Genomic DNA, 14,716 nt, shown 5'->3' with positions numbered 1-14,716 from the left:
TCGCTTCATGCCATTGTTTCGATGTAGCCCTGTGTTTATAAAACGTTGTATATAAATTTATATAAAATAAGACATAGCAATATTTATATTGTTTTTGCTGATGTCCACTAAAAACTTTTATCTGCATTTTGTAATCCTGATTTTCTCCAGTTTATGGTTAAACAGGGAGAGAGGGAAGAGTTATGTAAATTATTATTCTGGATTATCTTTCTCCAGGTAGTTTAGAGAGATTTCTGGGGTAGTTAGTTTTTTGTATTGGTTGTTATTTTGGCCAGGCTCTCCCCTGAAGCTATTGCCCCTATTTTCATTATTATTCTTTTTCATATTAATATTTCTGGTTTGGTTATTATTGATTTTGTGCCTTTTTTTACTCTTTATAACAGAAAATTAAAAGCTGATATCGGTTGAATTGGTGGTTGTGTTGTTGATTCTGGGACAGAAGGTTGGAAATCCTCGTTCTCTCCAACGTAATTCTTCTTTACTTTGTCACCAGCTCCTCAACACTAGATGGGTAGCGATGTAACACAATACCTCCTCCTCATTGTAAATATCCAAATAAGCCTCTTTTTTTGACCCAGAAACATACGATACAACATGCAATGCTGTAGTAATTTATTGATGTAGAAAGAAGAGAGATAACCATTTCAAGATAACCATAAACCATTTCAAACCTTTACTGAATGTGCACAGAAACTTATCCTTTATTTTAAGGATAAAAGGTGCATAGCTAAAAAAAAATAAAAAATAAAAAAAAATGACAAAAGTGTAATATTAGTATTGCTCAGAAGAAAAAAAAAGTAGTTTGATATTTTGCTTGTAGGATCTCACTTCACTTAATCTGGCAATGAAATCAGAAAAGACCAATTATTAAGGCAACATACACATAGTATAAATAGTACAAATGTCTACACATCTCTCTCCTTTTATTGCTCACCTGCAAACACCTCAACTTCACACAGTGTGAGATATTCATTGCGCCCAGGAATAAAAATGTTGACATATTGGCCATTAATAGGCTTAAACTCAAATGTTTTTGTCTCTCCAGGTGGGATGGACACAACAGTTGCAGCCCTGTGAAGACAAAGAGTAACAGAGAAATAGAAAGATGCGCATCAAAACGACAAGAATAGAAGGATTTATTGAAAGTAATTTTATCTTTTTTACAAATTTTCCAACCATTTGTGTAAGTATTAAGAGAGAGACAATACTTACAGCTCATTATTATTGCCATTATTTTCCAGGCAGTTGCCGATACGGATCTCAGCTCCATTGATCCTCTCTGCACAACAATCTCCACGATTAGTGATGCTAACCCTGGTTACCTCGTAGACTTCCACCAAGTCAACTCTCCACCAGGGGTCTTTGTCCGCATTAGCATGACTGCATGACCCACCACCCCAAATTGAATTCCTGTTGCCATCGATAGCCCTTTGAGCTACTGCTGTACCACCGTATGTGGAAGACTGGACAGCTGTGGCTCCAAGAGCAAGATTCACTGTTTAACATAAAATAACAGACAATAAAAAAAAAAAAATTTTTTTTTACTTTTATGTGCTAAAGTATAATACCAATATAATGGGCAAAATAATGTTACATTCTAAATGATTATTACACGGCTCTCTGGAATACTTGAATCTGATTGGTCAGTCGTGACATTCCGAGGTCTGATATTCCCAGATAATGACGTCATCAACAGTAACGCTGGATAACACACAGCTCATCCGGGTTTCTGGAGCCGGCCTTTCTTTAATGTTTCTTGTATCACACTGTGGACCCGCTCTCTCTCGTTTCACACAAACACAACTGGTGCCAGTTGCGTCTCTGTTATAGTTATTGATTGTGTTCAAATATTAAGATTGTTTTGAAGTATAATAGTATTAAGAGTACAGTAGTGTTCGTCTTGTTGCCCAAATTATTGTTTTTCACACTGTAACGGATTCTAAAATAATAAACAGGCATGAATTTAAAACTGTTTCATCAAGTCAATATGTCCATGTAATTATTAATTTGTTGTACATGACTGTACATTATCCCAAATGTTTGTCTTCTTTGAACTTGTCCGTTTGTCTTGCTAGGAATATTTTTTTTCCTCACGGAAGCTTTGCGTTTATTACAAGTGCTGTATAATATTTCAACTCAAATTAATATTTTGTGTCCAAATGTATTTATTTGTGGTTAGTAGCCATGTACTAAGACGGGGTCCTGATCACCCTTTCAGGGTTTACTTTGCGATAACAACTGTGTTGATTCACATTATCCCTTATTGTTATCAAATGTTCAGTAAGAATATTGTGTTATATTATGTGTTACTGACAACATTCAAAGTAATGAAGAACACTCACTTGGAACACAATTGTACGTTGATGAGTCTGTTAATAAAATAATAACAGTTATACACACATTAATAAGAACATAATCAAATTCTATCACAGAGTCTTCTCTCACTGTCCCTTACCTGCAAACACCTCGACTTCACACAGTGTGAGATATTCATTGCGCCCAGGAATAACAATGTTGACATATCGCCCCTTAATAGGCTTAAACTTAAATGTTTGTGTGACTCCAGCTGGGATTGACTCAACAGTCACAACCCTGTGAAGACACACAGAGAAATAGAGACGGGTGTATCAAAACGGCATGATTCATGTTAAATATACTTCTGCCAAAGGCCAGGTTTTATATTAAAAGGATTTATTAAAAGTAATTTTATCTTATTTACTCATTTTCTAACCATTTGTGTAAGTATTAAGAGAGAGACAATACTTACAGCTCATTATTGTTGCCATTATTTTCCAGGCTGTTGCCGATACGGATCTCAGCTCCATTTATCCTCTCTGCACAACAATCTCCACGATTAGTGATGCTAACCCTGGTTACCTCGTAAGCTTCCACCAAGTCAACTCTCCACCAGGGGTCTCTGTCCGCATTAGTGTGAGTGCATGTCCCACCACTCCAAATTGAATCCCTGTTGCCATCGGCAGCCCTTTGAGCTACTGCTGTACCACCGTATGAGGAAGACTGGACAGCTGTGGCTCCAAGAGCAAGATTCCCTGTAACATAAAATAATAAACAATAACTGACTTTAATCTTCTAAAGTATAATCCCAATATAATGGGCAAAATAAAGCTATATGATAGAGTTTTCAAAAGTACCGACTTTGGTAACAAACGGTACTGATTTTTTAAAAATGTGACGAACATTTTACGATTCCGCTCAACAGCGCTCCAAGCGTCATCATTTTTAAATTTCAGTACTGTTTGGTACCGAAGTCGTTACTTTTTGACAACTCTAGAGCTATGAAATCATAAATGATTATTACACTGCTCTCTGGAATACTTGAATCTGACTGGTCAGTCGCCACATTCAGAGGTCTGATATTCCCAGATAATGACCGTCATCAACAGTAACGCTGGATAACACACAGCTCATCCGGGTTTCTGAAGCCAGCCTTTCTTTGTTTTGATTCAAAATGTTATGTTAATTTTTTTTTATCTCATAACATTATTTATGCAATTGTAATTGCAGTGTAAATGCATTATACTGTGCAAATGACATCTAATGCCATTCAGAGTCAGTTTCTGCACGTCCCACATCTGCAGAGCGAAGATGGATTTTGTTGATACAGATTTTATTTTACTGGTAACAGCCCTATAATCGTGCTTTATTATTCTAACTGAATTGATCGATCAAAATTAAGACCTTGACATACAGTGGGGAGAACAAGTATTTGATACACTGCCGATTTTGCAGGTTTTCCTATTTACAAAGCATGTAGAGGTCTATAATTTTTATCATAGGTACTCTTCAAATGTGAGGGATGGAATCTAAAACAAAAATCCAGAAAATCACATTGTATGTGTAAAATAATAAATAATAAAACAGAAAAGAACAATATTTTCAAATTTAAGTATACTTAATATTTTTAAATAAGTAGCCTAAATAGAAAACACAACAAATTCACAATAAAACCTATAACTACAATAATTTAACACTAAAAAACAGTTACAGTACTAATAACAGCTGTAGTCTGTATTCTTGGTTTGCTAAAAACCAGCTTTACATTTCAGCATTTCTTTTGCAAAAATATGACCAAATTTTTTGCCTTCTCTGGCAAAATACGACACCTCTCCTGACTTATTGCATGTCCTGCACAAGGTGAGCGTTATTTTAGAACGCATCAGCTTAAATGCCATGACGCGAAACCCCTCGTGGAAGAAGAATGCTGTCATGTTTACAACTGTGACAAGGGCGCTCATCGGGATTAGATGTACTTCGGTCTGTTGTAGGGCAGTGGCGGTCTTAAAGGGATACTCCACTTTTTTTGGAAATAGGCTCATTTTACAACTCCCCCAGAGTTAAACAGTTGAGTTTTACCGTTTTCGAATCCATTCAGCCGATCTCCGGGTCTGGCGGTACCACTTTTAGCATAGCTTAGCATAGATCATTGAATCGGACAAGACCATTAGCATCTCTCTCAAAAAAATGACCAAAGAGTTTCGATATTTTTCCTATTTAAAACTTGACTCTTCTGTAGTTACATCGTGTACTAAGACCGACGGAAAATGAAAAGTTGCGATTTTCTAGGCTGATATGGCTAGGAACTATACTCTCATTCCTGCGTAATAATCAAGAAACTTTGCTGCCGTACCATGAGTCCAGCAGGCGTAATGATATGACGCAGCGCCTGAAAGTTTAGCTGTGAAGTGGCGCTAGGTGAGGATAACGTTAACACACTCACATGGATATACGTGGATCAGTGGGGATTTCTTTAAGACTGCAAGGGAAGCTCGGCTTCCCCTATAATGTCAAAAAAATGAATGGTCAAATATGTTCTATTGTGACTAAAAATTCGTTAGAACACGTTCATCTCAAAGACGAGTTCGTTCAGAATCAGCTACATATAGCAGGTCGGCTAAATGGATTTCCTTCTCATACATTCACGTAGCGTCACAGAGTGCATTTCCCTGTTGAAGCCCAGCGTCCATTGACTTCAATGGGGTTGCTTCGAACTGTTTTTTTCAGTGCTTCGAAACTAGACGGTCATTGGATAAATGCTGTGATTATGTCCCGCCCACAGACGCTCAGCGTCTCTGGGGGTGATTGAGGAGTGGGCTGGCCTGGACTCCGGGCTTCTGCGTGATGATTGGAGGGTCTGTTGAAAGGCTGCATCTCCTTTTGATTGACAGCAATTTCATACAATAAAAAGTCGCTGAATTTTCGTATAAATAAATGGACAATTTTTATGATGTAGGAAATGAGCTTCCCCTCTTTGAAAGACCAGCAGCCGCCACTGACGTGGATATACACACTCACATGGATATACGTGGATTTGCTTAGAGCCAATGCAACCTCACCTCTCCCCAGTTCGCCCCTCTTACCCCCTCTCACTCACTTACTATAAATACCATTTTGGCGCTTGTAAATGTGACGTGACAGATCCCTAGTGGCACATGAACCGATCATCTCTACTAGCTAATAGTAAATAAACACGAATGAATAATGTTGAAAGATACAGTACAACTTACTGAAATGTATATTCCTCATACATAATATAGATCAATCAGTGTTTTTCAACCTCGGAAAGGGGTCAATAAAACAGCTGGAGAACAATTGTCACATAACATTTACCTCAGGAAAGCCAATTAATGACCATAATATATAGGCTATAGCATGTTTGTTGGCTAGAAAAAAAGAGCTATTGAGAGTATTTTGCTAAATATGTGTACTATATTACATATTTAGTATATTTTTACAGGATTATGTGAGTTTTTTTTTTCTTGAGAAAAATTAACACCTGTCTTGTGTACCTAATATTTATCCAGATGAGTAAATATTGAATCAAATCACAAGAACTGAATTGAAATAATTAAATTTGTGTCAAGCAATAATAAAAAAATGTAGCTTACCAGAAATTGTACCATGTAAACATTTTAACATGTTTCTGTTTAGTTACTAAAATGTTTTGACAATCACAATACTTATTGTGATGCAAGATTTTTCAGGTGTTATCTAAAACCTTATTTTCTGTTGGGTTCCATTGTAACTATTATGTAGTGCTACACTTGTGTGTTTCTCTGCTTTCCATCTTCATTTTGGAGTAAAGAAGTGTTTAAAGGGGAAGTTTTTTTTTCTCCTCTCCAACCTTTACTTCCTCGTAGATTAGCTTTACCTGCCTATCCACCATTCAGTCGGTAATTTTTTTTTTTCGTTCTCTTTTAAAGATCGAATAGGGGGGCCCCATACATACCTTCGCCTTGGGCCCCCAATTTGCTAAATCCGCCACTGTTGTAGGGACATCGACTTTTCACACTAAACATGACGCGCGGAACAAAACGAACTTTTATTGCCAGCTTGTGTATCTATTTTACAAACTATAAATGTATTGTTTTGTTAGTAGCCTACTTATGTGTATTTAAATGTTTGAAACCTAAAATAAACTTTATGTGGTTGAAAACACTGAATAGTTGTGATATATGGCAGCGCTGAGCACATCTGTCTCTGGCTCTGGCTCTGGCTCTGGCTCTGGCTCTGGCTCTGGCTCAGCGCCAGCCAACGCGCGAACGCAGATTTGAATTTAGAAGTTGATGATCACGCTATCTGAACATTCTAATCACAGCGGTGTGAATGATCATATGCATTGAATGGTTAACTAGCGATTACATACTGATTATGCTTCTTACGTCCGTTTCGGAGAACCAGATGGCAAATATTTCAACCGACAGCTGACGAGCTGAGGAATTTAAGTGGCACCGAAATGAGGCATCGAAATCTGCGTTTTGATTCGGTCCGGTTACATACCATTACCTGGGTACCGGTTCCATATAAGTACCGGGTTTCGGTACCCAACCCTAGACATTAGGGATAAAATTTAGACCTGCACAAGGCTGGGATGCGCTACAGGACAATAGACAAGCAGCTTGGTGAGAAGGCAACAACTGTTGGCGCAATTATTAGAAAATGGAAGAAGTTCAAGATGACGGTCAATCTCCCTCGGTCTGGGGCACCATGCAAGATCTCACCTCGTGGGGCATCAATGATCATGAGGAAGGTGAGGGATTAGCCCAGAACTACACGGCAGGACCTGGTCAATGACCTGAAGAGAGCTGGGACCACAGTCTCAAAGAAAACCATTAGTAACACACTACGCCATCATGGATTAAAATCCTGCAGCGCACGCAAGGTCCCCCTGCTCAAGCCAGCGCATGTCCAGGCCCGTCTGAAGTTTGCCAGTGACCATCTGGATGATCCAGAGGAGGAATGGGAGGAGGTCATGTGGTCTGATGAGACAAAAATCAAGCATTGCGTTAGTTCAGGCAGGCCAGCCTGTCAGCCAAGCCCGCATCAGCTGTTAGCCAGCTATGCTATATTATCGCAATAAATCTATTTATCCATACTTGGCGAAGTGGTCCTGACTGAAATAGAGCTTTTTGGTCTAAACTCCACTCGCCGTGTTTGGAGGAAGAAGGAGGATGAGTACAATCCCAAGAACACCATCCCAACCGTGAAGCATGGAGGTGGAAACATTCTTTGGGGATGCTTTTCTGCAAAGGGGACAGGACGACTGCACCGTATTGAGGGGAGGATGGATGGGTCCATGTTTTGCGAGATCTTGGCCAACAACCTCCTTCCCTCAGTAAGAGCATTGAAGATGGGTCGTGGCTGGGTCTTCCAGCATGACAACGACCCGAAACACACAGTCAGGGCAACTAAGGAGTGGCTCCGTAAGAAGCATCTCAAGGTCCTGGAGTGGCCTAGCCAGTCTCCAGACCTGAACCCAATAGAAAATCTTTGGAGGGAGCTGAAAGTCCGTATTGCCCAGCGACAGCCCCGAAACCTGAAGGATCTGGAGAAGGTCTGTATGGAGGAGTGGGCCAAAATCCCTGCTGCAGTGTGTGCAAACCTGGTCAAGAACTACAGGAAACTTATGATCTCTGTAAATGCAAACAAAGATTTCTGTACCAGAAATTAAGTTCTGCTTTTCTGATGTATCAAATACTTATGTCATGCAATAAAATGCAAATTAATACAATGTGATTTTCTGGATTTTTGTTTTAGATTCCGTCACTCACAGTTGAAGAGTACCTATGATAATAATGACTTCTACATGCTTTGTAAGTGGGAAAACCTGCAAAATCGGCAGTGTATCAAATACTTGTTTCCCCGCTGTAGGCCTACATGATGATTTATATATTTAATATGATTTTAAAAAATGACCCTGGAAATCAATTTATAGTGGAAATATCACCTCTTTATGGGAAATTTTGTTTCTATTGCTATCAACATTGTCTTTGGAAGATACATTAAAAATGCAGTTAGCTTCTGTGTACACATCTACAATACATGGCATGAGATGTGTGTCTCACTAGCTGCACTTACATGATGCACCTTTTGTCTGATTTAATCCCGAATAATTCCAATTGATGATTTAGACTAATGGTGCATTCAAGTCCTCCTGGGGTGTGTTTACCGAACAACGACGTACTGTAACTCGCTGCTTAACTATCATAGTACGATGCATCGTTGAAGAAATCAACTAGCTAGTCTCGACTGTTTCCCGAAACTGTATTGTCGCAAAGTGGTCGTTCAACCACGTTGGTTTATGACGTCACGCATGTGGTGGAGTAATATAACTTCTTTTAATTAATCTGTTTGAGATTGAATTAACAGATTCAGTCATAGGCTCGTTCTTACATAGTAGAGCATGTTCGCACATGCGCACTCTTCAAAAACGGTGCTTTAAATGTCTTGACAAACTAAAAGACGTAAATGACATTTGCATGTATTCTAAATAAAAGACACAGGTTGTACTAAATGTCAGCTTGCTTATTTTGCTCAAGATGAGGATTTATTAAGTCCACATGTCATGCAAACTAGAAACTATGCTTATTAAGTCCACATGTCATGCAAACTAGAAACTATGCTTCTGACCACAGGTCGAGAGCTGTGTTCCAACTACACAACTTTGTGATGCTGTTTGCGAATGTTCATTGGAACGATGGTTTCGGGAAACACTGACTCGTTGAACTATGCTGATAACGACGGAACTTGCGAACATAGTTGGCTAACGATGCTTTTGGGAAACGCACCCCTGGTAAGCTCGTACTTACGAGGTGGGAAGTCGTGTATACGAACAGAAGCTGCGTTCAAGTCATTTTCATCGGAGTAAGTTGGCGGTGTACTTTCTCTTAATAAATTACACAAAAATACAGCAAGGTTCTTAAACTCTACTTCTAGAAAAATGAAGAACAAAGAAATGTGCATCAGGTGTGCTTTGCTTTTTTATTGTTTAAATTTATGAAGTCTGCAAACTTTATTGTTACATATTACATTGTTATATTCTAATGCCATCATATTCTGTGCAGGCTATCAGTTTACTACACTGTAAACAGAAAAGCCTGACAATTTCACTGCTAAATACCTTTAAGTATTGTGGTATTCCGCCATGTTTCTCACTGACACGCCCACTACTTGCCCACAATCTCTGTCTCCTCTGAAGCCATTGATGTCATCGCCATAGAAACAAGCCTTCACAGCTAGAACGAGCCATTCTACACAGCAGACAGCGCCTTCACTCACCGGAAGCCACATCTCTCCTGTCGCCGTTCTCCTGAGGCCATCCGGCAAACGACGTCTATATCCTTTCTGCTTCTCGCTACGGTGTGCTCGCCGCTGCATCACACAGTCTAAAAGAGCTATTTTGCGAGCGTTGTTGCAAATGCCTCGCTCTACATGCGCCAGGTGCGGATCCCATCTGCAGGAGGCCGTGTGTCACATGCCTGGGAACCTCCCATGCTGAAGCCGCACTTTCTGCCGGTGGCTGCTCTGTCTGCGAGAGCATGCCTGTCTCTGTACTGCGGACGCGGCTAGCCCTCTCCAAAGATGGCGACGCCATCTCCACAGCTCCCTCTTCCTTTTACCGCTCTACTTCTAGAGGAAAAAGAAGCACCACAGCCAACGGCAGCCCGAGAGTATGGAAATAAGCGAGCCCAAGCCGGCCACGTCCCCACGTGACTCGCTTTCTCCTGCTCAAACACCGTCACCGGTCCTGTTCTCTCAGGCGGTCCAGCGCCCCTCGTACATTTACGAGTTATCTCGACGACTGGCTTGTTCTGGCGCAGTCGAGGACCAAACTCTTGACACACAGAGCTTCGATCCTCAGCCATTTGGAATGCCTGGGGCTCAAAATCAATTTACCCAAGAGCAAAATGAACCCCAGCCAGAGTGTAATCTTTCTGGCCACAGTTATCAACTCTACAACTATGAGAGCGTGGCTCACACCAGAGCGCGCACTCTCTGTTCAACAGCTGACAGCCTTCCTCAAAGCAGGCGCACACACACCCAAGTTTCAGAAACTTCTCGGTCTCATGGCAGCCGCATCGCCAGTACTCCGTATGGGATTACTGCATATGCGTCCGCCCCAGCACTGGCTCAAACACCATGTGCCAGTCCATGCATGGCAGTCGGGGTGCCTGCACATTACGGTGAATCACGGTTGTTTAGAGACCCTGATTTCCTGGAGGGCTCAGGACTGGTACCACGAAGGCGTGCCCATGGGGGTAGCCTCCAGGAGGAAAGTGGTTTTCACAGATGCTTCCAACCCAGTGCACGAGGGCAAGCCGGTCTCTGGCCTCTGGTCGAGCAAGGAGAAGAGCTTACATATCAACTGCCAGGAAATGAAAGCAGTGTGTTTGGCCCTGAAAGGATTTCTGTCAAACTTCAAAGGGCACCACGTCTTAGTCCGCACGGACAACATGTCGGTGGTGTCATATATAAATCGCCAGGGTGGTATCAGGTCGTGCAACCTGTACACCATGACGAGAGACCTCCTTCTCTGGGCGCAAGCCAACTTGAGTACTCTGAGAGCAGCACATATCCCTGGCATTCAGAATCTAGGTGCGGATATGCTTTCTCGAGACAACACTCCCCTAGGCGAGTGGTCTCTAAACCCTCAGACGGTTCGTCTGATATGGAGTGTTTTCGGCGAGGCCGAAGTCGACCTTTTCGCCTCGAGAAACAACACTCAATGCTCAGTGTTCTTTTCAAAGAGCAGGGACGCGTTGACCAATCCATGGCCCAGTTGCATGACCCGACGGTGTCCGGTCTTATCGATATGTACTTAGGGGTTCTGGCTTGTTTCTGTGAGCTCAGTGGTCCTGGGCTCCAGTGTGCAACCAGTTACTTATAGAGCGGCGTTTTACATTGCGTCCCCACTGCTTATAGCTACGCAATACGAAGTGACCATTCTCGAAAGGGAACGTACTCGATTACTAAAGCCTCTATACCGAACCTATGGAAAATAATGACAAATGTTTCTGAAAAAAAAATGCTTGTTGAATTGCTCTACTTGAAAAAAAGATGCATTGCATTAACCATGCTTGCATTTTAATGCATTGTATTTTTAGGGCTTGCATTTTTATGGGTTGAAATTCAACATCGTCAAAGTTTTGGACCCGAACCCACTCGGGTCGGACCTCGTGTTTTGGGATCAAAGTGGACCCATGAAGACCTCTATTATAGTGTTTGTCTTGTTGCCCGAATGGTTGTTTTTTTTACACTGTTATGGATTCTAAGATAATAAATCTGTAAGAATTTAAAATGGTTTAATCTCAAATCAATATGTCCATGTAATTATTAATTTGGTGTACATGACTGTGGGCTTCATTATTCATTAAATGTTTGTCTTGTTTGAATTTGTTCGTTTGTCTTGCTAGGAACATTTTTTCGTCACAGAAGATTTGCATTTATTACAAGTGAGCTAATAAAATACTTAAACTCAAATCAATAACCTATTTTGTGGCTAGCCATGGGTTATTTTGCAATAACAACTGATCTGATGATGTACATTATCCCTTTTTGGTTACCAAATGTTCAGTAAGAATATTATTAGTGTGTTACTGTCACGGTTTGGGTGTTCTTGTCATTGTCATGTTTCTGTGTCTTGTCATGTGATTCCCCTGTTTGTCATGTGATCCTGCCGTGTGTCTTGTCATTGGTTAATCGTTTGATCATTGTTCACAGGTGTTCCTTGTCTTGTAATTAGTCTATGTATTTAAGCCCTCATGTTTGCCCTGTGTCCTGGTCGAGTATTGTTTGTTCTATGTCCCGGTTCCTGTTTTCTAGTTTAATGCCATGCCATGCTTTTGTTTTATGTTGGATCTTGTTTTTGAATTGTTTTATTATTAAAGTTGCGTTTGGGTTCTCAACCAACTTGCCTCCAGTGAATATTTCATAAGTTACTGATAACATTCAAAGTAATGAAGAACACTCACTTGGAGCCAAAGAGCACGATGGTGTGTCCATCACTGTTAATAAAATAATAACAGTTATACACACATTAATAAATACAAAAATTAATTATATCACAGAGTCTTCATAAATAAATAAATGACAGATTTTCGATTACCATATTTCATCCTATAATTTCAATAAATTCATCTGATTAATATGTAATAATACACAATGATTACAGATTTTTAAATCCCGGTATTTTTTTACTTGTATTATTCTAAACGTACCTTGGGAATCAGCGACACACATCCCAGTAAAAAGTGTCAGAAACAAAACCACACGCATGGCCATCCTGATATAAGACATAACAACACATCTCATATCAGCATATGAAGGAATCATTTTCAATTTCTCATCCTCATTTAAACAAAGAAAGAAATGATATAGCTATTGTAATTATAAAATAGAATAGAAGAACCCCATGACTAAAAGTGAGTGTAATGTGACCTGACTCAGTTCTTTGGATTTGAAATGCCTTAGCGGAGTTTGCTCTACACCCATGATACTAAGACAATTTGGTAAAAGTTTACAACACTATTATTATAGTTAACTAAAATCATAAAAATCTTCTTTAGCTTTAATAAGGATTAATCTATATTTAATTTACACATTTTAGTATTTTGTACCTGAATTCTACTGTAAGACCTGAAGAACTTGTTTGTTTAATTTGTATCTTTATTCTATTGTATTTATTTGTGTTGTTATTTGTAATTTAATTATTTCATATTTTTTAATTAGCGACTGTTAACTTTTCTTTATTTAACATTACTTATCAAATACTTATTTTTCAATTTCATTTATGTTTCGCATAATTTATCTTTTGGCTGCATTATGATTTCATAATAAAAAATTTTATCAAAGTTTGCGTAAGCAGATGTAGCTCATGTGGACATCATAAATATTTATCATTTTGCCTTGCTTTGTTTTAAATGCAGGAAGTAATGCAGGACTAATGAGTAGTTCTACATGAACACTTCAGCTACTACTGTTAACTAATGTAGAAACAAGCAACTAATCAGTACGGAATATCGAATTTAGGACTAAGATAGTTCCTTATTAGTTAATCAATAATTACTGAATGATAGTAAGAACTAATAGGTAATTATGACAAATGATAAAAAATTACTAATTAATTACTAATCACAACATTAACGTGTCTGAGACATTAGCGATTGTCCTTTTTTACTCTCAAACGTGGTCATAAAATGCATCACTAATTACTTAAGTACCTGGTCACTCTCATAGGACTAGTAGTGATCTGGACTGTTTATCACTTTAAAATAATTGCCCAGATCAGAAGTAGTTCCTGCATAGTGACTTAGGTAACACTTGAGTATTTAGTGATGCATTTTATGACTATATTCAGAGTAAAAATAGTTAATAGTTATTAATGAGGCTAATCTCATTCATTAAATATTGAATAAGGAAACTATCTCCTAAATCTTACTTACTGACTAGTTAAGCTTGTTTCTACATTAGTTAATAGTAGTAGCTGTGTTAATGTACTACTCATTAGTCCTGCATGACTTCCTGCATAGTTACTTAATTAATGAAGGACCATTATTATAGTGTTACCGGTGGAGTCTTGATATAAGGTGTTTAATTAGATCAGCATCACGAGAGGAATCAGGTGTACTAAGTTTTATTTTTCTAGATCAAATGGTTCAAAAGTTCACTTCAATGTAAAAAGAATTAACTGTTTGGTGTCGCTAGAGAGTTTGTCCTGGACACTCCAAAGTTCGTCCAATTACTGTTCTTTACCATCACTACAAGTGTGCCAAAGTGTATAATTTACGGTTCATATGGCTGCCATTGACTCTCATTGGGAAAAAATAATAAGAAAACGTACTAATTTTACCATTTTGACCCCAGTGTAGAGAGTGCATAAACCTTCAACTCACCTGGAATTCGTCAGTGTATGAACCTCACAGAAGACCTTCACAATTCAGCCGGTATCTGCTTTTTTTGTAAAAAAAAAATATAAATTTTATATTAACAACAAAAAACAATATTAATATTTGTTTATAAACATTTGTTTATTTTTTTATCCAATATATTACCATATGAGTTATATTATGCCGTCAAAACATTTCAAACTAAAAATGTGCTATTAAACATAGATATAAATATTAATACGAACCAGCAGTCTGAAGATGGTCTAGTTGAATAAAATTGTGCTCAGAAATGATGCTCTATTTATTGCTGAATTAAGGCCCTCCCAACCAAATAAGTCTGATCTGATATCTGTAAAATAAACATCAAATGGACCATTACGGCCAGGGTTATGTTTGTTTTTGATCTGGTTCCCTGTTCTGGGGTACGTTTCCGTACGTCGCTAACTCAGTTAGCTGAATTTGATTGTTGGTGATTTGGCATGATCTTGGTTTGTTTGGTTCTTCGACTCATCCTGGACTTGCTCTCATAGCAA

The 14,716-nt window shown here is 39.0% G+C and overlaps 1 protein-coding gene across 2 annotated transcripts; it reads right to left on the bottom strand.

Annotated features, from left to right (window-relative positions):
* Nucleotides 1–571: 571 nt before the first annotated feature.
* On the bottom strand, nucleotides 572–14,471 carry LOC311300024 (uncharacterized protein). Of its 2 annotated transcripts, none has more exons than XM_084424089.1 (10): nucleotides 14,429–14,471; nucleotides 14,190–14,247; nucleotides 12,516–12,580; nucleotides 12,270–12,302; nucleotides 2,768–3,050; nucleotides 2,456–2,592; nucleotides 2,343–2,369; nucleotides 1,213–1,495; nucleotides 935–1,071; nucleotides 572–838 (listed from the first exon to the last, which is right to left on the bottom strand). In XM_084424089.1, the coding sequence occupies exons 3-10, from the start codon at nucleotides 12,577–12,579 to the stop codon at nucleotides 834–836; spliced, it is 969 nt and encodes a 322-aa protein (XP_084280215.1). In that variant the 5' UTR covers nucleotide 12,580; nucleotides 14,190–14,247; nucleotides 14,429–14,471; the 3' UTR covers nucleotides 572–833. The 2 variants fall into 2 exon arrangements, with proteins under 2 accessions (XP_084280215.1, XP_084280216.1); XM_084424090.1 differs by having other exon boundaries at nucleotides 14,190–14,244; nucleotides 14,429–14,456.
* Between the last annotated feature and the right edge of the window lie 245 nt (nucleotides 14,472–14,716).

This window comes from Rutilus rutilus (genome assembly GCF_951802725.1).
Source record: "Rutilus rutilus genome assembly, chromosome: 11".
Taxonomy (NCBI): domain Eukaryota; kingdom Metazoa; phylum Chordata; class Actinopteri; order Cypriniformes; family Leuciscidae; genus Rutilus; species Rutilus rutilus.
The sequence above is the reverse complement of the archived record's forward strand: the minus strand, read 5'-3'. Positions and strand labels throughout refer to the sequence as shown.